Here is a 26,504-nt window from a genome sequence, read left to right as displayed (position 1 = left end):
TAAGTGAGGAAAAGCAACAATCATCAATTTAACACAGTGTTTCTATTCACCCCAAAGTGCGGGGTGAATAGAAACAGCCATATTTTATTTTTTTTCTGCTTAATGATTAAAAAGAAAAAAAATTTGAAAACTGGTATGAGTAGAGGAGTTCAAGACCGAAAATATGAGCTAGTGTTGAAAATTTAAAAATTAAAAATATCGGTTTTACAGAAGCTTAAAAGTCAAAAAGTGTTTCTATTCACCCCATTCTACGGTACTTATTGCTCATTTTACCCCCCTTAACCTACTCCCCAGGTACATAATGTTGATACTGTCGTGTCCGTTAAAGTGTCCTCTATCTGTTGGCATCATCGGTAATATGCATCGCGGACGTATTTTGCCGCAATACGGCCAGCAATAGATTTTTTGTAGCGCGCTCACTACTTTTTGCCGATTTTACCCCCCTTAAATACTACTCCCCAGGTACATAATGTTGATACTGTCGTGTCCGTTAAAGTGTCCTCTATCTGTTGGCATCATCGGTAATATGCATCGCGGACGTATTTTGCCGCAATACGGCCAGCAATAGATTTTTTGTAGCGCACGCACTACTTTTTGCCGATTTTACCCCCCTTATACTACTCCCCAGGTACATAATGTTGATACTGTCGTGTCCGTTAAAGTGTCCTCTATCTGTTGGCATCATCGGTAATATGCATCGCGGACGTATTTTGCCGCAATACGGCCAGCAATAGATTTTTTGTAGCGCGCGCACTACTTTTTGCCGATTTTACCCCCCTTATACTACTCCCCAGGTACATAATGTTGATACTGTCGTGACCGTTAAAGTGTCCTCTATCTGTTGGCATCATCGGTAATATGCATCGCGGACGTATTTTGCCGCAATACGGCCAGCAATAGAATTTTTGAAGCGCGCGCACTACTTTTTGCCGATTTTACCCCCCTTATACTACTCCCCAGGTACATAATGTTGATACTGTCGTGTCCGTTAAAGTGTCCTCTATCTGTTGGCATTATCGGTAATATGCATCGCGGACGTATTTTGCCGCAATACGGCCAGCAATAGATTTTTTGTAGCGCACGCACTACTTTTTGCCGATTTTACCCCCCTTATACTACTCCCCAGGTACATAATGTTGATACTGTCGTGTCCGTTAAAGTGTCCTCTATCTGTTGGCATAATCGGTAATATGCATCGCGGACGTATTTTGCCGTAATACGGCCAGCAATAGATTTTTTGTAGCGCGCGCACTACTTATTGCTCATTTTACCCCCCTTAACCTACTCCCCAGGTACATAATGTTGATACTGTCGTGTCCGTTAAAGTGTCCTCTATCTGTTGGCATAATCCGTAATATGCATCGCGGACGTATTTTGCCGCAAAGCGGCCAGTAATAGATTTTTTCGGGCGCGCGCACTACTTATGGCTGGAGTTATTGCCAGGTTCACACCAATTAATTAACATTGTTTTCAAGTTTCTCAGATCCGTTTTAATAAGTAATACCTTGCAAATGAGCAAAAAATAGGCATACATTAAGGCAAAACAAGGGACACTCGGAGGGTTAAAAGTTTTTTAAGAACTTCCAAACTCTAAGTTTAGGCCTTGTTAACCCTAGCAGTGGCCAACGAGCGTATTACGCTCGTTCGCCGTGACGCCTAGAATGGCCACCAGCGTAAGTTAACTTAATAGGCTACCGTGATGAGCCAAATTTTTGAACAGTGAAAACCGTTTATAATCAACTCTGATGTGAACAATATATGGCTACCGTACATTTTGAAGTTCCTACACAAACAACCGAATGAAAATATCGATTATTCGATTGTTTCATTCGATATAGGTAGGCATAAAACCCGACCTACCTTCCTCACATGCCTAAATAAGAACTGATTATTTGGTTTCAAAACTAGCCTAATTGATTTCATTCCGCATTAAGTCGAGTAGGCCTATAAACCTTGGCCGAAGTCCTTTTGTGATGGGGTCAATTTATTTCAACCTCCTACCAAACAATATGAAGGATAGAAGGCACTAAATTCAAAATTGCTTTGAAGAATTGGCTAGTTAAAAAGACCGTATTCATAAAAAATTTCAGATTTAAATACCGATTCTGCGTAACAGTTTGGAAAAACTACCCTACATTTTGAGTGATCCCAGGTATGTACACTAAGAGGTAATTCTTTTTGTTTAATATACGGTACATTGAAATTTTATTCTTTATCTGACTGACTTTTGATGACTTTTATTTTGACACTGGTGACTTTTGTCTATGCATTCGCATTGTATATGTTTATGAACAATAAATTATTTGATTTGATTTGATAAACAGCTGTTTGCTCTCCTCCTCACTCAGTCCACAGTCCACTTACGGACCCGTCCAGACCACGCCATATTACCATCAGTATAGCTCAATGAACCTTAGATTCGTAATTTTAACCTTCGTTTTACGGCCACTTATGAATCTCCCCGACAAAAACTGATGGCATTTTTGGTTTCAACATGAAAAATACACTGTAAGTAGGCTAGACACCTAAAAACATCTAAAGACATCTAAAGTAGTGCATTGTAGATTTATCAAATATTTGCCAACTTGTCATTATTTTTTGGTGACCATTTTTGTTTGAACGAAACGTGCGTTTTTTTTTACAAAAACCAACGTTTGCTAAACATTTAATAGCTTTTCTATTTTCAAAGATATCAGGACAAATTAAAAACCAAAATATTCAGCAAGAAATGGGCTTAAAAATGATATATAGGCCTAGGCCTAATAAATGACATAAATATGTTGTCTAGCATGTAAAATGCTAAAACGTAAAAAAAAAGATTTCAGCGGTGAAAATGTTATTTTCCCTGCAATATTTTCATAAGAAAAAGTAATTACTCACGTTTGATATTTTTTCTATTTTAAAGTTGGCATATGAGACAGTCGAAATCTCAAGTTTGGGTAATGAAAGTCTTATCCTTTTTTCTTTATAGGTCTATAAATATGGTGGATTATCCGATTTCCGCCATTTTCAAGATCTTATATCACAAAAGGGACTAAATCAAAATCAATCAAAATTCTGTCATAAGTACTTGTAGGCTAGTTGTTGTAATTATGATGTATAAGTTTGATCACTGAGACTCAACTTAGTTTAGAAGATATGCAACATCAAAGTTGGGCGAAAATAGCATAACAAGTAGCGTTAGAACAAGTAGTCGACTAAGCTAATCAGTTTATATTTACTTGTTTTGAAAGGGTATGTTACTATGTTATACACACAAATAAAACTTTATTAGGCCTAGATTAAATGGAGACTTACGCAATAAACTTTCATATTCATTTTGGTTTTATTGACACTTTTTCAAGAAACGTAGGCTATATGTATTAAAAATGTTAAATCGTTTCTGATAAGACATTAATCATCGTGTAAAAAATGTCATAGGGATCACATATCCTATATACAGTATTGATTCAATATTTAATCAAAGAGTTGAATAAAGTTGAAATCTCTTTGCACAGTTTTTGTAAAATATTGTAATTTCTTCCAGATGTGGTTGATAACTCTAATGGAGTAATTTTCCGTCGTTGAACTCTTTTAACTGGAACCCAAACAGTGTCATTTGTTGAGAGTTTAAATGATGTGTTCGGTCCTGATGGATCCTGACATGTCTTTTCTGACCCCAAAAGGAGTTTGCTATTGTTCTAGAAGTTTGGTTTGGTTAGGTTATGTTAGAATAGTACCATTTTATTCTTTTATTTCCAAACGGGGAAATATGAATCATTAATAAGAATAAAATACTGGCAACAATAATAAATAACATTAAAGTGAAAAGTGTAACTTAATCAGGTGATTTTCAAATTGCAGAATCAGAGTTAGCTAATTTTTTTTTCTTTTTTTGTCCTAGGACGCTAGGCACGAGCCCGGAATTGTTTTTCACATTACCGTACTTCAGGCCCTAGGGGTTACGGCATTATCACTTAGATAAAATCCATTGGTTATTTTGCGGGATTTATCTAAGTGATAATGCCATAACTCCTAGGTCTAGCATAGCTAATAGTCAGCTAATAAAGTTGTCACTTCCATTTGCTTACCTATGATTGAAAACAATCAGCTGTTGGCTCACTTCACCTACAGTTCATTCCACTTGTAAATGTCATCCGTCCTACCTTGTTTATTGTAATGTTACGGCAATATCTTTAGAATATTTATCAGAGGTGAAAAATAATGGTAGCCTATATTTGGATTCAGGAGGTAAAAAACTGTAATGCTAGACAACAAAATTAAAAATTCGTTTGGAGGCACCTATACTAAATAATTAGGTACAGGTACAGAAATAAAAATAGGATTATTAGGTTTAGGTTAACTTCTAACATGTTCATCGCTTAAACCAACTGAAACTCAACTTAACAGCTGCAAGCACCTAAATAAGTTTTATGAAAACATATAACTGCATCGCTATAGGTGTTTGGACATCTCATCAGGTTAACCACCAGCAAGAATTTTCACACTTCAGGAAGCCAAATAACTGCAAAGCAAAAACCAAAATAACTGAGCTTAACTTATCACTGCAGGAAACTTTCAACTAACTTAGACCAGTTTAACTTACATATTCTATAGAGGTTCTTTTTTTATTTATTCTCATCAAAATAACTTACATGCGGAGTACGTTAATAAATAGTACTTTTTGTAAGGATTAATAAAGTCGTTAATGGCCAGTGCCGGATTTACCAGTAGGCCGACTAGGCCACGGCTTCCCCCACTCCCCTCCAAACATAGAAATTGCAGTGTTTCACTTAATTGATCATAAGTGAAACACTATGTTTAAGCTTTTGTGTTGCAATTTGTTTTTTTTTCTGATTTGTTTTCCTACAACTTTTGTATTTCTAATATTTTTCTAAAACCAGTAATTAGGGAGATATAAAATTTAAACTTAGTTTAAAGCTTTGTTTCAGAGTACACAGCTTTGTTTTTCTCTATATATATTTTGTAATAGAAATAATACGCAAATATGGTTCAAACTAAAGTTTTAGTACATGTTTCAAGGTATACAAATATATTATTTATGTTAGTCATCTAGTTTTTATCTTTTATATATAAATAAATAAGGTCTTTATTCATGAGCCAATTTCAGTAACAATAGGCCTACTGTTTTACAAATTGACTCAAGTCAGGAATAAAACTAAACAAAAATTCTTAACACTACAAAACAAAATAAAAATTTTATTACAAATCCTTCAGGCGAGTTTTTAATTTGTTGTAAGACAGTGCTTTTAGTGAACAAGGAAGTGCATTGTACTGAGCCGGCCCAAAGTAAGAAAACCCCTTTCTACCAGCATCAAGAACAACCCTTGGTATGTCAAGCAACAAGTCCTGTCTAGTTCTGCGCTCTCTCACGGCTGACCTCGCTTTCAGTTTTTCCTTTAAATATTGTGGTGCATCAGTGATAAGTGTCTTGTGAACGATACAGACAACCTGCTTATCACAGCTCTCCTGGACGGAAATTGTATTCGACATCCTACGGTGACTTGTAATATGGTCATACTTTTTGAGGTTGTATACAAACCTTAGAGAGCAATTCTGTAGCCTGTGTAGTATAGTGATCTGTTCCTGTGTTAAACTGTATCCAAAAACGTAGGCTAGGCAGTAATTTAAGGTAGGGAAAATCAGGGATTTGACCAACCTCAACTTGATGTTTGCTGGGAGCAATGTTCTAAACCTATTAAGAACTTTTAATTTTCCAACAACACTTTTGCTTATCTGTTTGACATGGTTAGAAAAGGTCAGCTGTGAGTCAATCGTCACCCCAAGAATCTTAATGCTTTTGGAAGTTGATAGCTCTGATTTATCAACTGTAACTTTGATGCTGTGTTTTTCCAACTGCTCATAGGCTGCTGCATTGGCAAAGTGCATAGCGGAGCATTTTTCAGGGTATAGTTTCAACCCATGATCCCTAGACCATTCACAAACCTTTAAAAGGTCACTACTCATATGTTGTAATGCCTCCCCTACCAAAGTAGGCTGGTATGATAAGAAGATTTGGCAGTCGTCAGCATAAGAATACATATCTCAAAATCCAATACAGATTCAATACCTACTATATACATATTAAATAAGATAGGACCAAGACAACTTCCCTGGGGAACACTGACTGTCGTTGCCAGTGAGGATGAGAGCTGATTTCCCACCTTTGTAATCTGTGATCTCCCACTCAAATATGTGGTCATCCACTCTACAGCCGTACCGTCAAATCTGAAGTTTTTTAACTTTGAAATTAACATGCTATGGTTTACAGAATCAAATGCCTGTGTATAATTTAATGACGACAATACGCTGCATAGCTTGTTATTTTTGGCGTTGTAAATTTTGTCAATCAATCATATTAAGCAAAGCTGTGCATGTACTGTGTCCCCGTCTAAAACCAGATTGGTTAACATCTAAAATATGTTCTGTATCAATGAAGTGCGTTATCTGGTGTACAACAACCTTCTCTAGTATTTTTGATAACATAGGCAACAATGATACAGGTCTAAAGTGTGAAACCATTGATGCATTGTTCATTTTTGGAAGGGGGATTACTAGGCTATGTTTCCAACATTCTGGGAAACTTCCCATCCTTAAAGACATGTTTATTAGGCGTACATGTATTTATTTATGTTAGTCATTTTGTTTTACCCTCTATATATTTTTTTCAAATAAAATACCCAAAATGGTTCAAAAAATATATTTATGGTTAGTCGTCTGAACGAACTAATGTAGTGGGGGCGTTGGCAAAGATAGTGCGTGCAGGCTTCTATAACATCCGCGCAGCCCTACCTGACGCGTCGGTGCGTCGCACCCCAGTTGTATGCACCGGCATCCCTAAGTTCTCAACTGTTTGATACAAATCCTAAGCTTCCTACTTTTTACTTTACTAACAAAACAATCTGTTTTAAGCTAAACCGTAACTAAATGAAGCGCCTCACTGTTAGTAAAATATTTTTGTCGACCCACTTATCTTTGGTACAAACCTTGTTAAATTATATCATGAGCCACGTAGAAAACTCAATAATATTATGTAAGCCATTTTTAATCAAGATAAGAAATACTAAGGCTCTATCACATAAAAAATCCAACTTTCCATTATTTAGTTGCGATAAAAAACCTTTATTGACTGGGCTATTAGCTAATAAAGCCCTCTTAAGTCTTTTTATCTATTCTTAAAAGGCACAAGTAGGAAATAAGAGCTTTCAATCCACGGTTTTATGTTGATAAAGATAAAAGATGTTGATAAGATTGGTTTCTAAAAAAACCAATCTTAAATAAAAAATACTCATTAGTAGTGATAGGACAACCCACTGGAAAAAACAATCGACTCGAGTCAATCGGTTGTTTTTTGTTGAGTTTTTGGTTGTTTATAGACGGGTTTTTCAGTTGAGTAATAAACCGAGTGAATTCCTCTACAACAACTGGTGGTGTTCAATCGGCGCAATGGTTTCAGTCATTATTGCAAGGAAAACAATCACATTATTACTGGAAACGTTTGAGTCTTTGTTGTTGATTTATTGTTTGTTGTCTTTTGTGTTGAATTTTAATTTGTATTATTACTTAATAACATTTAGTTTATACAGGACAAGTTATAAATTATTCAGGAGTCCTACTTTCTCAAACTAAACTCAGTAAAACAAATACTCCTATTTGTTCATTACCTGGTTTTAAAGCAGATGTTACTGTATAAGTCATTTACATCTAAATCATGAGTACAATACTTAAAAAATAGTGACTTGGAAATTAAACACTTTTTTAAGACATAAAAAATACACATTTTTACATTATTTTAATTATACCTAAACACTGTTCCCTATTAGTGTACAGTACAATAGTTTATCTACAACCCTTTTCATTCACCAGTCAGTCTCAACAACAGTCAGTATGGTTCTTACGACTAGTTTCAATCACCGACGTTTGAATGTTTCCAGTTATTCCAACGATTGGTTGACTGGTTCCAGTTGCCGTACGACCCAGGACCAACTAAAAATCTTTGTAGTTGGTCTTGGTAGGACCGGGAGTATGAAGTGACTAGTTTCAATCATATCCGGGAGAACAACTGACTAGTCGGTTGTTTTCCGACAATTGATTGAATTGGTTGTTTTCAATCAGTTGTTCCCATCACTACTCATTAGGTTTTTGCACTTATGTTAGGCTGACTTACACTAACACTACATTTCTGAAATCCTCACCACCTATTTCTATCCCAAAAATATTTGAGCGTTGAATTGAGACACAGTTTAGTTAATCGTGTCAGATTTCAGGTTTACTCCACAAGTGCCCCGTCCCAATAGTTGTTTACACAGACTTTTCGATGATCCTCATTCTCAAAACAAGCATGGTCTTTAGCATTTGTACCAGAGCTCAAAATATTTAAATAATCAAATTTAGTCACTAAGATTTTTGCTAAGTATAATAGGTAAGAAACCAAGGATAATCAATGTTTAATGACAAACTCTTTATAAGAATAAACACTATGCTTTCTTGGTTATTCATACGTCTAGTTATGGAAGTCTATTTATTTTGCTGTTGTTACTAATGAGAGCTATAAACCTAATTACTATACAATAGCTAAAACAATTTGTAACAGCCTTGCGTTATTTAAAGGAACTTAAATTACAAAAAAAAAAAAAAAAAAAAAAACTAATAATGTGGAATACAAATAATTATGTGTATGTTTCTGAAGTTTTTTTGATATTTTTGTTACAGTTAATGAAGATATCTAAAGCAAAAGTATGGAAAAGGCAAGTACACCAAGAAACCGCCTGACAAGGTCTTCAGCGAAACAGGTAAATACTCCTAAAAATGTTGAGCAAGACGAATCAATAGAAAAAGAAGCAGGCGAAGATGTCAAACAGAACGTGCGTAAATCAAGACGCAAGATTACGCAAAATGATTCTAAAAGAAAGACTAATGGTGATACAACCAACATTGAAAATAAAATTAGCAATGATGATGTGGATGATAGGGGTAAATTGGAAAACCTGAGTTTGAATGATAAATCTCAAGAGTCTCCTAAATTAACACCCAAAAAAACACCTTCGCCTTCAGGTTCTAGAAGATCCCTCAGACCTCGTCGTAGTTCAACTTCATGTTCAGATTTAGTAGATTCAGGTAAAAAAATAAAACGATCATCGAGTTCCAGTAAATTAGATTTAATTTCTACACCAACAAACAAGAGAGGTAGAAGGGCCCAAAGTGAAAGTAAAGACTTTGTTTTTACACCTAACGCAACTAGTGAAAACATTTCACACTCTTTGGTGAGAAAAATAGATAAAATTGATGAAGTAAATGAGGGTGAAAAATTAAGTGATGAAGAAAGGGATAACTGTAATGAAAACATAAATGTCTTGACCGAAAGAGATAAAAAGAATAGTGAGCCTCTTGAAAACAATGTAAGTAGCCAACAGTCTGAAAATGAAAATAATTTTAGTAATCAACAGACTGCAGCCAAGGTTAGTACAGTGTCTAAAGAAACTGATTCTTTAACTTGCCCTAAAACAGAAGACTCGTTAGATCTAATTGTGAACAGTCCAAATTGTGCCAAGATTAACAAAGATGAAAACGTTGATTTTTCTCAACCAAGTTCTTGTTCCTCAAATCTTAATGCAGTAAATACAAATTTGGATGTGGAAATTAAAACTAACATTGAGGTTGACAATAGTAAGCTGTCACAAGAGATTCCTTTACATCCCACAGTCATTGAAATTTCACAAAACACAACAGTATCGGTAGAAGATGATGAATCCTTAGTATGCGGCAACGCTAGAAAAGAACCAAATGAATCTACATGTGAAAGAGAAACAACTAACAAAGATAATAATGATTTAACTGAATCCACTGATATTGACTTACCTGAAGTTAAATCTAATAAATCAGATATAGAAGATGTCATCATTATGAAGGTTTCAAATGGAAGCACTGAGAATATTCTGCTGAACACTGACAATATTTCACAAAACACAACAGTATCAGTGGAAGATGATGAATCCTCAGTATGCGACAACGCTAGAAAAGAACCAAATGAAACTACATGTGAAAGAGAAACAACTAACAAAGATAATAATGATTTAACTAAATCCATTGAAATTGACTTACCTGAAGTTAAATCTAATAAATCAGATATAGAAGATGTCATCATCATGAAGGTTTCAAATGGAAGCACTGAGAATATTCTGCTGAACACTGACAATGATGGTACACGTGAATCTCTTAATTTGAATACCACAGAAACAAACCAAATAAAATATGATGACTCTGGTAAAAAAGATGAAGAGTTGAAAATTAGTAAACCTGTTATCAAATGTGATGATAATGATGGTAGTCCAAATAAATCCAATGATGAGTTTGTTAAACTTGAAGTTTATGATGAGTCTGTAATTGAGGAACAAACAAACCAACAGGTAAAAGACAGTATGGAAGAACACTTGAAACCCTGTGATGATAATGAAATATCTTTGGATGTTGATAATAATTTTGGAAAACAATCTGAAATTAAGTGTAAAAGTGCTGTTTCTGATATTAACCTTGTTATATCATCAGACTCTGAAGATAGCATCACCAAAGAAGATACAGGAAATTCCATCCCTATAAAATCACTAGAAAATAATGAGCTTTACATTGAACATGATCAAATGAGTATACAGGATGTCAATCAAAAGACATTTGAAACTAAAGTTGAACAGGCTGAAGGAGAAGATGATCCCAATAAACTCATTTTTAAGGAAGATTCCGGAATAATTGCTTGCAAACAAGTTGAGAATAACTCAAATTGTATAGAATATTACAATTTAGATAATACAACAGCCAAAAGTGAAGCAGTATTTGATATTTGTAAACCCAATGATATTGAATGTGCTATCACTAACAGAATGGAGGAAATGCCTGTGATTAATTTGGTTGATACAAAGAACGAGACATCAAATACTCAAATGGAAAAGTCACATACAATTGATACGGACTGTTCAGTTCCACGACATTCCTCCTCAGATACCGAACTTGAAGATACAGAATGTCCCTCTATCATAGATAGTGCATCTAAACAGAATAAAGTACAAGACGAATGGCTGAATAATAACTTCCAACTGGACAATCAGATTTCTGATCAGACTGATCCAAGCTTAGATAAAGAATTAAAACCACAGGATGAAAACAATTGTGATGAGAAAGGAGATCAAATTAATGAAGAAGAAGACTTAGATAAATCTGAAGAAGGCTCTTGTGACATTTACAAAGGGTTGTCTGACAGCGGTTCATATTCGGATGAAAATGAAGAAGTTTGTGATCTTGATGAAAGTGCTTCTTCAGAGATAAATGATGAAACTGGCGACAGTGAATATGTTTCTTCAGCAGAAGAGGAAGAAGAAAGTGAAGAAGTTAAAAATGAGGTCTTAAATGACCTCGGCTCTGAACCAGTTGACATTAAGTCTAAAGGATTAATCCTTTCCAGGGATGGTGAAAAGGTAAATGAAAAAAATCCCGATAGTCCCATGACTTATGACAAGGTTCTATCAATTATAAACAAAAATCGTGTAAAAAAAATTGATGATGAAGAGTTTTTTGACATGTTCACTGAAGAATTGAACAGAGTATCAGAGCAGTCAGGATCAGATTCAGACATAGCTATTGTTGATGAATATTTGATGGAACCTGAAGAACCGTCGAATAAAAATCTACAAAAATCTGGTAATAATCAAATCACAAAACAAATCCCAAAACAAATGGGCCCAGTTATTTCACACCAACCTACACCTCCAGAACACTACACCAGTGGTTTAAATCAATCACTCCAAGCCCACCATGGCGCTGCTATGAATCAGCAAGGCCATCCTATGTCCACTCAACAGAGTCATCTTGCAATGCAAAGAACCTTCACACAAGGCCCCATGTACCAACAGTTTGATCATAACATGCATCTCAGGGAACATCTAATGTACAATCAATATGCGCATCCTTCAAGTAGCATGCAAGATCCACAAATGTTTAATCAATCAATGGGCCACCCGGATGTCAATTATGGTAGTGGTATCTACAATCAGCCCCAACCTTTAGGCCCTGTTTCTGAGCCTCCTTATCCCCCAAATAGCACTTCTCTAAAAGTGAGAACTATAGCTGATATGAACACTGCCCAGTCCTTGAACTATAAAAACTATAATAAGTCGGACCAAGCTACAGCAGATGAACATGAACGAAATGAAAGTATTTATTTTAAGAAAGACTCAATATCTGTCCATGATAATATGCCAAGTAATTCAGATACCACCAAAAGACAAGACGGTTCAAATAAAGTTCTAAAATCAAGAACACCAATATTGGATCTGTTAGGACTTGATGAAAAGGCTCTTAAACTGTTGAAAAAAGTGTTGGGTCTCAATTCAATAAAAAGAAAGCTGATGAAACGTGATCTAGAATGGCAAAAAAAATGTCTGGAAAGAAGTATTTTAAAAAGTAAACTAAGGCAACGAGGAAGAAAGAGTGAAACTAGGTTTAGAAATTTGAAAAGGTACAGAGAAAGTGATTCATCATCATCGAGTCAAACATCTCAATCCAGTCAAGAATCTTCTGTTACAAGCAGTGAATTTTCCAACACTAACACTACAAATGGAAGTTCTAGTGAAAATGATAACAGGAAAATAAATATAGAAGATGGAAGTGTATATGTAACTCTAAAAAATAAAAATAGACCAAGGCATCACAATGAAAAAAATATTCCTTATACCAAAAGAATTCGCTACCTTGGACCAGATAATTCTGAAAAATTTAAACCAGCGAGGAAAATGAGAAAGAGACATGATAGCTCAACTTATGAGCATTACTCAAAAGAGGTAAACATTCAATTTTTCTTATAATTTTAATCATACTTTTAATATGTTTACTAAGTGGGTATTTAATAGAGGTTTAAGTTACCTGCTTAATGTTGAAACTATCCTTGGCTTAAAGAAGGGATTCTTTCAACAGTAATCAGGTAATAAGTTAATTCAGACTATCTAGAAACCATTCTATCATGACTTTTTAAGAGTCTTCACCCACAGGCTAGTTGCGTTTTGGGGGAAGGTTGTGTGGACGGGCAGCATGAGGTCATTATGCGTGCCATTCTTTAACCCTCCGAGTGTTAAGCGTCGCGTAATCGACCCACAACACACCCGCTGTGGTGTTATGCGTCGCTTTTGCGACACACAAACATCATTTAAACGGCGAAGGCTCTGGGACTGACTGAATCAGATTGAACTGGATCAAGATTGGTATCGTTGTTTTCGGCAGATTCTAAGCTTTCTCCTGATGTCTGTTTCTGGACGCTTTTCATTTTTGTTCCGAAAATATTGTAGCAGACAGATGACGTGCGTGTTTGTAAACAACTGGGTTAACCTCGCACTGATGACTGATGTGTTTTATTACGTTTATCATTGTTTTAGTGTTAAAAATAAAAAGAAGTGATATACTTAGTGCATTATAAGGCCCATTCTACACGAGTGTGAAAACCGCGACGGAATTCCCGCGTCGGGACCGTGCACTCGACAGGAACCATTGTGGTAGATTGGCGTGTCTACACGAGCGGGATTCACGTCGCGGAAGGACGCGGCAGTAGGCGGGGGCGCGGTGTTGACGTCGAGGTCGGTGTCAAACCCGCGTCGGGAATCCCGCCCACGTAGCGTTGTCACCGCGGGCGCCAGCTCAACTCTGATCTATTATTGTAGGCCTACTACGGTTGCGTTCTAGTTTTAAAGATGTTCGACACCGAAAAGTTTATTTGCGAGTTAGAGGCTCGGCCTCCACTTAACAATGATTAAGATTACATCATGGTTCACTCTGAAAAGCGAAGAAATGCACTTAGTCTGTGGCGTTTATATACAAATGTTCAAGTAATATCAGCGGTATTTGCATGCTAATAGCAAAATGTAGATTTTAAAATAATTTTTTAATTTTAAAATATTTATAATATTTAAACAAAGTTTGTACATAAAATAATACATGCTGTATTCTGAAAGCTATTGACATGCATGAAACGTGGGATATTTTTACTAAGCGATTGACACCATCCGGCAAAGCAATTGGGACAACAAATTTCAAGGGTACAACATGTGTTTCAAAGTAAAAAATTCAGGTCTTTAAGAGGATCGTCGAACTAACCACATAATTCAACACCGAACTTATGTTTGAAATTAACATATGAAAATGTTTTAACATGGTTTGGAACTAACGAATCATAACATTGTCAATTTAAACCAATCTATATATTAATAGGCAAGCACGTTTCTTTAAAACATTTTTCTCAGCTTGTGTGCATCGCAGAGAAAATCTACGCACACCGTTAGAAAGATATTTTCCTGTAGATGTGCAGAATCCCTTTAAAAATTAAAATAGGCTCAAATACAAGGACAAAAAATGAATTTTAAATTTGAAAAAATTAACCTGAGCTTTATGGGTTGCCATGCTGGTGACAAAATTTTTAACAACAAAATATAAACAGAAAAAAAATGGAAGAAATTCCAATCACATGTTTTATTTACAGCGTAGGAAGAAAATAGAGAAGCCTGTACCTTTGCATTCCATCCCCATGTTAAAGTTGTCACCAGTTATAATACCCCCACCGCAGCAAACCTGCAGACTAAGCGAATTTCAACTTGTCTGATTACATTTTTCATTTTTCTATCATTTTTGTCTGCTACGGGGAAGGTAAAACGTGTTTTTTTGACCATATAGGTCAATAGTATAGGATGAAATAAATACATTTGCCAAATGTTATCAACATATATCCATTAATAAGTAAACTGCAACAAATTTAATTTTCTCCATAAGAATAACATGGGAATCAAACCTTCCAACCTAGCTCCACTGTGTCCATCCCGCGTCTGAACCGCCTCGTGTAGAATGGCACGACGGGTTTCACGCGGACTTCACGCGATGGGGATCCCGCCACGTGTAGTTTGCAAAAAACATCAGCGTGGTCACGCGACGGCCCCGTCGCGGTTTTCACGCTCGTGTAGAATTGGCCTAAGAAGATTTAAGTGATTTTGAAGGGCTGGTTGATGATCCTGAAGAAGTAGGTAGTGATATTGATGTAAATTATCCGCCAGATTCCTAGCTATGGTTAGGCTATGCATTCTTAGCTAACGCTAAATGTACGAAATCTGTTTTTCACCTGTTTTTTATTTGCAAACCTACTTCCTTATATTATATTTTTGGAATCCTCATAAAATTTAGAACAAAGTGGCTATTTTAAAATACTTGTAGACCTAAAATTATAAAAATTTATTGAGCGCAAACATAAATTTTTTTCATTTATTTTATAATTTTTGAGAAATGTTAACCCCACAAAAATTGTTGAGAATTTGTTTTGTAATGTTGTATATATTACATTGAAGCCCATAATTTCCCAATCAAAATGATATATAAAACAGTATACTTTAGAGTGTTTTTAAGTTTCTAAGATACATTTTAATAAAACCCTGCGATTGCGCAATAAATGGGCGGATATTAATACCATTACTATGGACACTTGGAGGGTTAAACATGGTAAACACCTGACCAACTGCTACTACAAGGGTTATTCCAAAAGTAAGGTCCGGTTAAGAAAAACAAATTAAAAATCATTTGTTTCTAAAATAATTGTTTTATTTATATTCCTTGCACATTAGTCTATTTTTCTACATAATTTCCATACTTAAAACATTTGTCTCATCGTTCAATAAGCTTTTGAATGCCTTAGACGTAGAAATCAGCCGCCTGCGAAGATAACCAGTTTTTAACTGCTTCTTTCACTTCATCATCTTTGTCGAAGCGGTTGCTGTCAAGTAGGTAGCGTAAAAAGTGAAAATCTAAATGTGGAAATAAAAAAGTGGAAAACAAGTGGAGATCTGAAATAGTGAATCGTCGATCTTCACAATTTTTTCGTTAACCGCATTGACCAAATCTTCTTAAATCACTGATGGTCAGCCCGACTTTGATTCATCATGCACATTTTCCTGTCCTTCATTAAAAGCTTGCACTTTTTACTGTCTCTAATTATGTTAGGACCGTAAACTTCAGTAATCTGCCGATGAATTTCTGCCGCTGAAAGTTTTCTTGCAGAGAAAATCTGTATCACTGCGCATACTTATCGACGGGCCGATCAATTGTCTTAAACATTGTGAACTGACACTATAAACAGCACACAACAACAATAAAAACGCTAATGGCGGCGCGTGACGCGCAAGGCATGCCGGTAGTCGGCGCGCATGTGTGTTTTGTCCTTGTGGTGCTCACTTCAACTACTTACAGCGAATCAGACTTTACTTTTGGAATAACCCTCGTAGTATGGACGCGACTCTACACCTATGAGAATAAGTAAACTGGTATAGTTTGCTTGTTGATCTAGACATATTTTTGATCAAATTTGGCTATTAACATTTTACCAAAGTCTATTTTATCATCAGCTATTAACATTTAATTATAAACAAACTTTATCACCTCTATAGCAGAAACCCTCGTTAAACCTATTTAACAAAGTACTCTTCAACCTTAAAGCAGGCACTTAACCTTTAAAATGCTATAGAACATTTTCCGCATCACAAAATTGTACAAAATTATTCAATTTAGGCAATTTCATTTGGGTTTTTCACATAATTTTGTAGTTAAATTATAACCAAAGTGATAAGGAACCAATTTATTTTAAATTGCCAACTGTAGCCTATAACAACTATTTATGAGTACGGTAATATAAAAAAAAATCAACCATAATGAGTTCTTTTAAATGGTTTAATTAGGATTTTAAGTCGTTGTTAAGAGCATGAGGATTGATTGATTGATTACCGGTAATAGAAAAACATTTATTTGTAAAAAAACCAAGTAAGAGGATCATCATAGTTTTATTAGGATATTTGTACACTCTTATAAAATCAAATTTTACTATCAGAAAAATTCTATTATGTATCGCAATAGTCCTATGTTAAGAATTTGTAAGAAATAAAACAAAACCCTAGAAAGCGTGCAACTCAACCACCTTCAACAACTCACATCTCAGATTGAATCTAGGGGGAAGGTGGGTGTAAACATTGTTTTGAGGGAATCCAGGAATGTGGTGTGTGTCAAGTAGAGAGCTGGGCAGGACTGGCACTGTCAATTAAGTATTTTTTTTTTACTAAATCGTAGTAATATGCTGAGCTATACTTCACAAGTCCCTCGAGGGTTAAACCTAATATTGTCTAAACTGGAGATAAAACTGACTTTTTAAAGGAAACATATTAGTATGGATCCAATCAGACAATTGGAAATTTTCTTAGTCTGCAGGTTTGATATGGTAGGGGTGTTAAAATTAATCTGGATACATACAGATTACAGGAGAGTCAAGTGTCAGTAGGTCGTTTTAGAAAAAGCATTGCTCAGAAGCACTGCTCAGAACTAAAAAATTGTGATCCTTTAAAAGGAGATAATGCAGACAACAAGCCCAATGCGACTGGGAGATCTTGAAATTGATAAAACCAAACTGTATCTAATTACTTTTGAGGGATGATCTACATTGAGTTGTGTCAGGCATATTCGAAAATCCTCGCCAAACTAAAACCACTAAGTAGTTAATATATATTTTTTTTTTATCTGAAACTAACATTGTTTCATGTTGTAGGAAGTAGCTTTAAGATCTAAGTTAAATTAGATTAAAACAATTTCTTTAGTGCAAACAACGAGTAATTTACATCCATATTTACTTATACTAAACTGGGAAAATATTGTTCCTACGCCTGTCTGTCTAATTTCATACAAAATGGCATTATTTTATTTTATTAATAATCTCTTTACTTTTGCTTTTAGATGACAAAAAAACAACCCTCTATTGTGATATCCAAGAGTGGTAAGTTTTTTACTTTTGTGTATATTACTTTTAATATCTTAAGTTAAACTAACTTATAATGCACTTTCACAATAGTACTAAATTATTCATTCATATGGACCAGCGACACACATATGTGACGGCCAGTTTCTACCCTTTGACAGCTTGTGATATAAAAATAGACTGCCGTCGCATATTTTAGTATTATTAATTTTAATTATTTTAAAAGTTAGTTAATAGTTATTTTTAGTAAATTTGACTTGGCTAATGCATTTGTAATGTTAATCTTGCTAAATAAATGAGTTATTGAGTTATTATGATATTAAAAAGCTTATATTTCCGTAAGGGTCTATTTGAAGGCCCTGAATTCTCTGCAGTGGTTAACAGGGATGTCTTTTGCATATGTGCGTCACTTGTTTTGTGGATATGATGATTAGTGATGACATATAATTGTTGGCAAAACTGTTCTTTACTTTGCTGCATCACTAGCCTGTGGTCTGCGTGTAATGTTGACCAAGTACACTAGGCTCTCAGTAATCCGTGATACTGCCCGATTAGTGAAAATGCCGGATTACTAGAATGTTATAGATAAAACACTTAAAATGCAATTAAAACACGTCTCCAAAGATCGCAAACCGCTATTGCCGCGATCGGGCATAACGATGATGACGTTTCCGTAATCGCGGAAGACCGCGATATGTCTACATGATACATGACCGCAGGAGATGTTAATGATTTTGGCGCGATCGCGCAAGACGACGATGACGTTTCTGTGACCGGGGGAGTAGACAATAATGTTTACACGGCCGGGGGAGATGATAAAATTTTTGCCGCGACCGTGGAAGACAACGATAATGTCTACATGACCGCGGGAGATGTTCATGATTTTGCCGCGCGATGACAACTATGACAAATCCGTGACCGCGGGAGGCGATTATAACGCTATACCTCCGCGGGGGATTTTTATGATTTTGCCGAAATCGTGCATGAAGGCGATGACTTTTCTGTGACCGCTGGATATGTTCATGATTTTGACGCAATCGCGCAAGACGACGATGACGTTTTTGTGACCGCGTGAGTGGATGATGATGTCTACACGGCCGTGGGAGATAATCAAAATAGATAATAAATTATAAGATAATAATTATTAATTTATACAATTATAAATTATAAGATAATAAATTTTGCCGCGATAGCGTAAGAACTCACCCCGTCAAAAGACGCCGTATTACTGGAGTGACGGAGTGGTGCAGTGCCGGATTAGAGAGGGTCTACTGTAACTCCCGGTCTATGTGCAATGACCGCAGCGTCGCATATTTGTGGCAAATTGTGTTAAAATGATGCAACTTGACTTTTCCAAGACGTGAATCTTTTAAATGCCAGTTTATCAAGGGAAGTTTTCTTTGGTACAAGTAACCATAGGCTACCTACTACTGTCATAATTTCCTATTCAAGTATAGAGTACTTGTTTAAAAAGCAAACATACAGTATAGAGTCAAAAATCCAAACAAATTGAGACCGTAGGTAGTTCAGATTACTGATTTGTTCGGATGTTTCAGAAATGCCTAATAGACACATAATTTGGCATACAGTATTAAAAATACAGTTATATGATTCCAGGAATGAAATAAAAATAATGATTTTTGTACTTAGATATTTTTGTTATATAACTGGGGAATTTGTTTCTTGAAAAATATATGTAGGGCCTAGGAAAATATGTAGGGACATTGGAAACAGACTGGCTCGGCGCGTTCACTCATTTCCCTGCCAGGCGCCGACTGTTTGGTCCACAAAATTGTAAAACATCCGTTGTCTCTGTGCTAATTCTATATTTTAAAACCCTCAGGAGCGGTTTGGATTTTTGACGTTTAGGATTTTTGACGTTCGGATTTTCTACTCTCTACTGTAGTTAAAAAGATCTTTGGTACAATGTTTGAATTAGAGTTGATGATAACAATAATAAATTAAATTAGATAAGAGACTTAAAGAATTGGCGAGTGCCTTAAAAACTTCTACGAGTGTCATTATCACTATTTACCTACGACAGTGCTTTAATTACTAAAAATCACTACTAATAACTTCTAAGAGAGGATATGTTCTCATCTATAACCTCTCATTGCCACTGACAGTGATGCAACAAAAAAATTGTACCAATGACTAATTGCACCACTCAACAATTAAATTGGCCTGAACAGCTAAGTAGTTGAAGTTTGAATCATTACAATTTTACTTCTCTCTCAATCCAACCTCAATGGTCTGTTACCCGTGTTATGAGTAGGAAAACTATGCTGTTATGAAAGTAAACAATGCTGTTATGTGAAACTTTTCAAGTCTAATAACTGAACTGAAATGGCTAGGCCTACTTTAAAAAACGACCTTAGGTAAAGTAAGTAAACAATACTGTTAAGTCAATCTTCTCAACTCTTAAAACTGAATTAAAAAGGCTATTAATAATTTTAAATTTAACATTAATATCAACTATATTAACAATAATCTAGTTTAAAAACTGTCGTAGGTAAACATATTTAACATTTATCTTGAATATCCTACGACCTTTTTGCTTTAACTCAGTCGGCAAAGCATTGTAAACTAGGGGTCCACAATAGAAAAAAATCTTTTACCTTAACCCGCAGTAACTACAGCAATCTTTCTTACCTCGGATTCATGTAAAATTTCTTATTGAGATATTGTGGTTGTTTTTTCAGCAGAATCCTAAATAAAATATTTCTGACGTCTGATGATCAAAGTAATTTTTTCTTTTAAAAATAGGAATACTTTGTAAAAAAAACCCAACCAAATTTGAAACTTTACCATGCTGCGTGCGTATTCTTACTGTGTTAATTACACACACTTACTGTCAAAAAAAAAAATTATTTAAACAATTATTAGTGATCAATTGCGCTATAACATTTAGGCCTACTTGGAAAGTTAGTACAGTAATATCTTTTTACTTTTCATTTTCCCGTGTGATTAATAACATAACTAAACTTGCATGGGTAAGAAGTTCATTGTGATGGAAAATGTGCCACATTCTCCAATACAAGGGTGGAAACTGATCCAGGTCCTAGAAAAGGACAGTTAAAATTCTGAGCGACCTCTATTTTTGCCAGGGCATGGGTCGTTAATCCCAGTGGTGGTTGGTCCAGGGTTGATTAAGAGGTAGGCTACTGAAGATGAAAATGTGACATTGGAAATGGTCTTAATTATTAAATATTTGCAGGGTAATAAAAACAATATGGATATTACCATACTGTTAATCAAGATTTGATGCAATTGTGCACTTTTTAACACAAATATGAGCGTAAGATGATTGTAGAATGGAGTGAGATCATCTGTGTAGCAGGCTGTGTTACTCACTTGGAGCTATTGATTTTTTTTCAGGATCATTCATTATAAACTTATTCATAATGGATAGATTATCACTTTTAACACAAAAAAACCAACTTTTTAACTGTACTCACACTACGACCCTTAAAATTATAAATGAACTTGGCTTTAGTGTTTTAAAACTGTTGAACAAAGAATAGACCTATGTAGTAGTAGTAGGCCTATGCATTATTGAACCTAATACAGTTCCTTACATTATATTTACATTACATTTTATTATCTTGATATTAAGTTTTTAATATTCATTCCAGGAACTTTCACCGTTGATCCGTTGACAGCTACAAGTCAAAGTAGCGACTCTGAAGTATACTTTGATGAGAAGGTATGTTCATTTTGGTTGAGTATTAAGATAATATCTGCTTGTAGACAGTTTAAGGCTATGCAATGAAATTAAATGAAAAATGTCTTTATTTAAGAGGCGAAATTAGGACTAGCAAGTCCTCTCTACCACTTAACCTCTGAAACATAAATAAAACTATCCACTTTATAAATAAAATAAAATAATCTTAAGTACCATATTATAAACATGATGAAATTAAATTTACTAATCCTAAATGTCCATTCACACAAGCCGCCAACAATCTGCCACACCAGCACCAGAGACTCACTCATGCCTGCTGCTCAAAATAATAGATTTTATCTCTGCCCCAAACCTCACAAGGTTCTCTATGGATTTGTATGTGGTCAGAAAGAAAATTCCACAATCATTTCAAATTGCAGATACTAAGAAAGATTTATTTTACTGTTAACCGGTGAATTGGTGTAGATAAAAGAAGAGTGGAACGGGAATAGTGGAACGGGTGCTGATGTCAGAAATAAAATGGAAGTTATCTGATAAATACTTAAGAATTTTACTATCGATAATGGAGTGTAGAAGGCTACAATTTTATGCTAATCAAACAAATGCAGACTTAATTTTAGGAGTGTGCTAGTATTGAATGTACAAGTTGAGTCGAGCTAAGTTTATAAAAACTTGTAAGCTCTCAGCTTTTAAACGATTTGAGTTTTCTTCCAGTGAAGTGACATGCATTATTGCTTCAAAATATTACTAAAAAGCTTTCCGAAGCAATTAACTAGGTACTTTGTAGTATGTACAAAACAATTTATAAAAATAAACCTTACATTTTACGGTAGTTTCAAATGTAAATAGGCTACTTAACAATTACATAATTAAACTACGAATATAGGCACTGTACAATTTGATCATACATTCAATGCATTTTTGATATGTTGTAAAACCTCTGTCATAAAATAAATTCAATTAGCCTATGCTATAACTAGTTGTTGATCAGTTAACACTCTTAATAATCTAATACAGTAAGTATTTTATATTATTTATATAATACTTACGCTGATTTTTTATATTTAGCCTCATTCTTGTTTTTGCGCTATCTAAACCTATAGTACCGGTACATTATATTCTTCTTCCCAGTTTTAACAAATTTCAGTATTTTTAAAGTAAAGTTGACGGTAAGAGCTATATAATACATTGCTAATACAGTGAAAATTGCATGTTGATTCTGCCATACTAATGATAGATGCTTGATTTAAATGGTTCCAGAAAACTCATTAAAAAGCTTATGACTCTATGAGTATCCTCAAAAAGGTAGTGTCCGAGTCGAGTAGTGTACTGAGGAATATTTGTTCGATAATACTTAACCACCCAAGTTCTCGCTTACCCTAACTTAGCTTAAGCTTTCAAGCCCAAGATTCCTCAATAGTAATTCCTTGGTGACGTCTTCATTACAGACAAGAACTTATGAACTATCAGATAATCAGTTACAACCTGAATCAGTCAAACAATTAACAAGAATCTGAAAAGTATTTCTGTTTACAAATTTATACAGGGTGGCGATCGACCGGGAAAACCGGGAAAACCGGGAAAAGTCAGGGATATAAAAAAATCTGGAAAAGTCAGGGAAAAGTCAGGGAAATTTGCAAACGGTCAGGGAAAATATGCATTTTAATAATTGTGTTAAACAAGTAGATTGGCGATATATATTGATGATTACAATAGAAAAGTATAACCACAGAATATTTACATTACTTAAAGTTGAATGAATGTTGTTGCGTGGATACGTTTCCGCCGTGAGTCCGCATTATCGTGTTGACAAGAGGTTTCGTCTGCTAGTAGCAGCGAGGAAATCGGGCGGGGGACAGTGGCCCAATCCCACTCTGCTCCTTGGCTTTATTGTTATTAAAAATGACTTTAATAATTAAATAAATTTTGTTTCTTCTACAAATAACTATAATTAATGATTAATATAAACATTACCAAAATAAATAATGGGTTAATATTGATTGCAAGAATTATTTTTTAGCCTACCGATAATTTATGACTTAACTGAATGAACGTCAAATAATTATGCTATCTAGGGTTGGTACTCGACCAACCCTAGATAGCATCTATACTTATTTAATACGCAAGCAGGATTTTTGTGACAATTACTCCTCCAAAACTACTGAACCGATTGACATGTTTTTGGTGTCATTGGAAAGAGCGTAACGTGAAGTTGTGCAGGAAAAGTTTCCTGCACAACTTCACGTTACGCTCTTTCCAATGACACCAAAAACATGTCAATCGGTTCAGTAGTTTCGGAGGAGTAATTGTCACAAAAATCCTGCTTGCGTATTAAATAAGTATAGATGCTATCTAGGGTTGGTCGAGTACCCGAGTAGTAAAAATATTTGAGTTTAAAAAAGATTTTTGAGTGGTGTAATCGTTTTTGTGAGACCCCGTGAGGCCGCCTGCCACCCCTCCCCCCTTCACCACCACCCGCATTACAACAGCTACGTCGCTAAGTATGCCTCAAGGTCACTTTCGTTGCTCAATCTTCTCTTTCCCTCCCTCCAGCCATTCGCCTATGTTTGTTGTGTTTCTCTACGGTTGTCTCCCTTCTCCCTCTCCCTCTTTCTCTCTCTCTCTCGCACACACGCACGTACACACTCTACCTCTGTTCTAACGTTGTTCTCAATATATTTCTTTCTTTCTGTTATCAAAATTACAGGCCGGATGACTAAATGTCTCACACTAATGCATTAGTTATTTACAGCCTAACATTTACAACATACTTCGAATTTTAAATACGGACTATTTTGTTCACGTAGTTTCTGCAAACATTTGTAAAAACCAATTTATCATTTTTTCGTGATGTAAAGTAAGATGTTACAGTATGTTTTTCAATAAAATATATATACATAACTGATTAATAATAATAGTTAGTTGATATTGAAATTTGTTTTTTAGTAGAACACCTCAAAAACAAAGAATAGAATGTCGGATTCTTGAATTTGGTGGGTGGTGGGGTGGGTAGTGACGATTATGATGATGCGCGTGCTCAGTGACTCATAGCGAATCAGCGACTGCGATTGCGATAACGAGACCGTTGTCAAGACAACGGCTGGGCGATTCCATTTTTATGGAAAGTGGGGGAGTTCGTATCGGACGTTGACGACACGAAAAGTGGTTAGTAGTCAGAGTCTTGGTCGGCCATTACTTACCGGTATTGCGCAATGTAAATGTTATTGTTCGATTGTTTTTTCAGTATGATTTGGTTTTGAGTGTCGTATTAATTAATCGTTTCGTCCTAATATTATATTAACGATGTCAAAACTGACAGTTTTTCAAGAAAATTGGCTAAACGAGGTTGAGTTTAGTTCGTGGCTTGTGCGTGTACCACTAAACACAAAAGTGGCTAAGTGCAAAGTTTGCCAAAAAACATTTAATTTGAGTAATATGGGCCGCCGCGCTGTTACGAGTCACATGACAGGCGAAAAACACAAGAAAAACATGCGAGCTCGTCAACAGTCTGCTTCTGTTAAATGTTTTTTAACTAGACCTAGTGAGTCGCAATCGGTCCCGTCTGGTTCCAAACCCTTAGAAAGTGAACAGCAAGCAACAACGACGGACTCAAGTGCTTCAAGCTCTACGGATACGGCTATTATGGTTAGGCCTACTCAAGAAGATGCCAACACATTTCGTGGGCTAAAAAGGTTTTTGTTTAATGACAGTGTTACAAAATCTGAAATTATATGGGCTATACAAAGTGTTATGACGCATAAGTCTCTGCGAACTGCAGGCAGTGATGTAAGTATTTTTAAGCATATGTTCCCTGACAGTGAAATAGCACAAAAGATGCAAATGCAGCGTGACAAAGTAGGCTACCTTCTTGCTTATGGCATTGCCCCACATTTCCAAAAAGAACTGATACAGAAAGTAAACACATGCGAATTTTTAGTTGTTGGATTCGATGAATCATTGAACAAAGTTGCCCAAAAGCAACAGATGGATATTAATATCCGCTTTTGGGATGATACCTCTGATGAAGTAGTAACCCGTTATTTAACTTCTGAGTTCTTAGGCCGTGCAACAGCTGCTGATCTAGTCAATGCCTTTAAAGATGGTCTTAAATCTGTAGACGTAAAGAAAATTCTTCAGATTTCTATGGACGGACCTAATGTTAACTTTAAATTTTTGAAAGACTTTAAAGATGACATGAACAGTGAGCCAGATGACAAAAAAATCTTAGATTTGGGCAGCTGTGGACTTCATACTTTACACAATGCTTTTAAGTCAGCAATGATAGAAACAGGTTGGGGTATCGTGCCATTCCTTAGAGCCCTGTATAACCTCTTTAAGGACAGTCCGGCTAGGAGGGCTCACTTCATTTTTGTTACAAAGTCTGAATTGTTTCCCAAGAAGTTTTGTTCAGTTCGGTGGCTTCACAATGCTGATGTGGCTCAGCGAGCAATAGACATTCTTCCAAGCCTGAAACTTTTTGTTGAAGAAGTAAACAAATCCAAAGCCATCAACACCTACAGTTTTGATGTAATTTCAAAGGCTATATCAGATCCGTTGCTTCATGCTAAATTGGAATTTTTCAAAGGTCTTGCTTCTGATGTGGAGCCTTTTTTGACACAATTCCAAAGTGATGTCCCGATGGCGCCTTTCCTTTTTAACGATCTGACTACACTGGTAAAAATACAGATGGATAGAATTGTAAATCCAGAAGAATTAAAGAGAGCAAAATCTGTGAAAGAGGTAAAATTGGAGAAAAGTAACCTATTGCCCTGTAAAGATGTAGCTATTGGTATCGCCACAAAAAATGCTATTTCAAAAGTCAACAAAAAAAATATCTCTGACCAACAAATTTTGAAATTTAGAGAAAGTTGTAAAAATGCTTTGTTAAAATTTATCAACAAGATGTTAATAAAGTCACCTTTGTTTTTTAAATTGACTAGAGCAGTATCATGTTTCGATCCACAAGTAGTCACAGTGAATTTTGGTCTCGCAAAGAAGAGGATGGAGCTA

The 26,504-nt window shown here is 35.4% G+C and overlaps 1 protein-coding gene across 3 annotated transcripts in view; it reads left to right on the top strand.

Moving 5' to 3' along the window:
• The window catches only part of LOC128986068 (uncharacterized), a 63,627-nt gene that overhangs the window by 3,823 nt on the left and 33,300 nt on the right, over nucleotides 1–26,504 (top strand). For all 3 annotated transcript variants that reach the window (XM_054406182.1, XM_054406173.1, XM_054406191.1), the window contains exons 2-4: nucleotides 8,713–12,827; nucleotides 17,788–17,827; nucleotides 21,445–21,515. In XM_054406182.1, coding sequence (XP_054262157.1) covers nucleotides 8,739–12,827; nucleotides 17,788–17,827; nucleotides 21,445–21,515 — 4,200 coding nt within the window. In that variant the 5' untranslated portion in view covers nucleotides 8,713–8,738. The remainder of the gene's footprint in view (nucleotides 1–8,712; nucleotides 12,828–17,787; nucleotides 17,828–21,444; nucleotides 21,516–26,504) is intronic.

The sequence above is a fragment of the Macrosteles quadrilineatus genome, unplaced genomic scaffold (genome assembly GCF_028750875.1).
Source record: "Macrosteles quadrilineatus isolate MER2022 unplaced genomic scaffold, UCM_ALF_1.0 Scaffold_1__1_contigs__length_201487025, whole genome shotgun sequence".
NCBI lineage: Eukaryota > Metazoa > Arthropoda > Insecta > Hemiptera > Cicadellidae > Macrosteles > Macrosteles quadrilineatus.
This window is presented reverse-complemented; position numbering and strand designations above follow the sequence as displayed.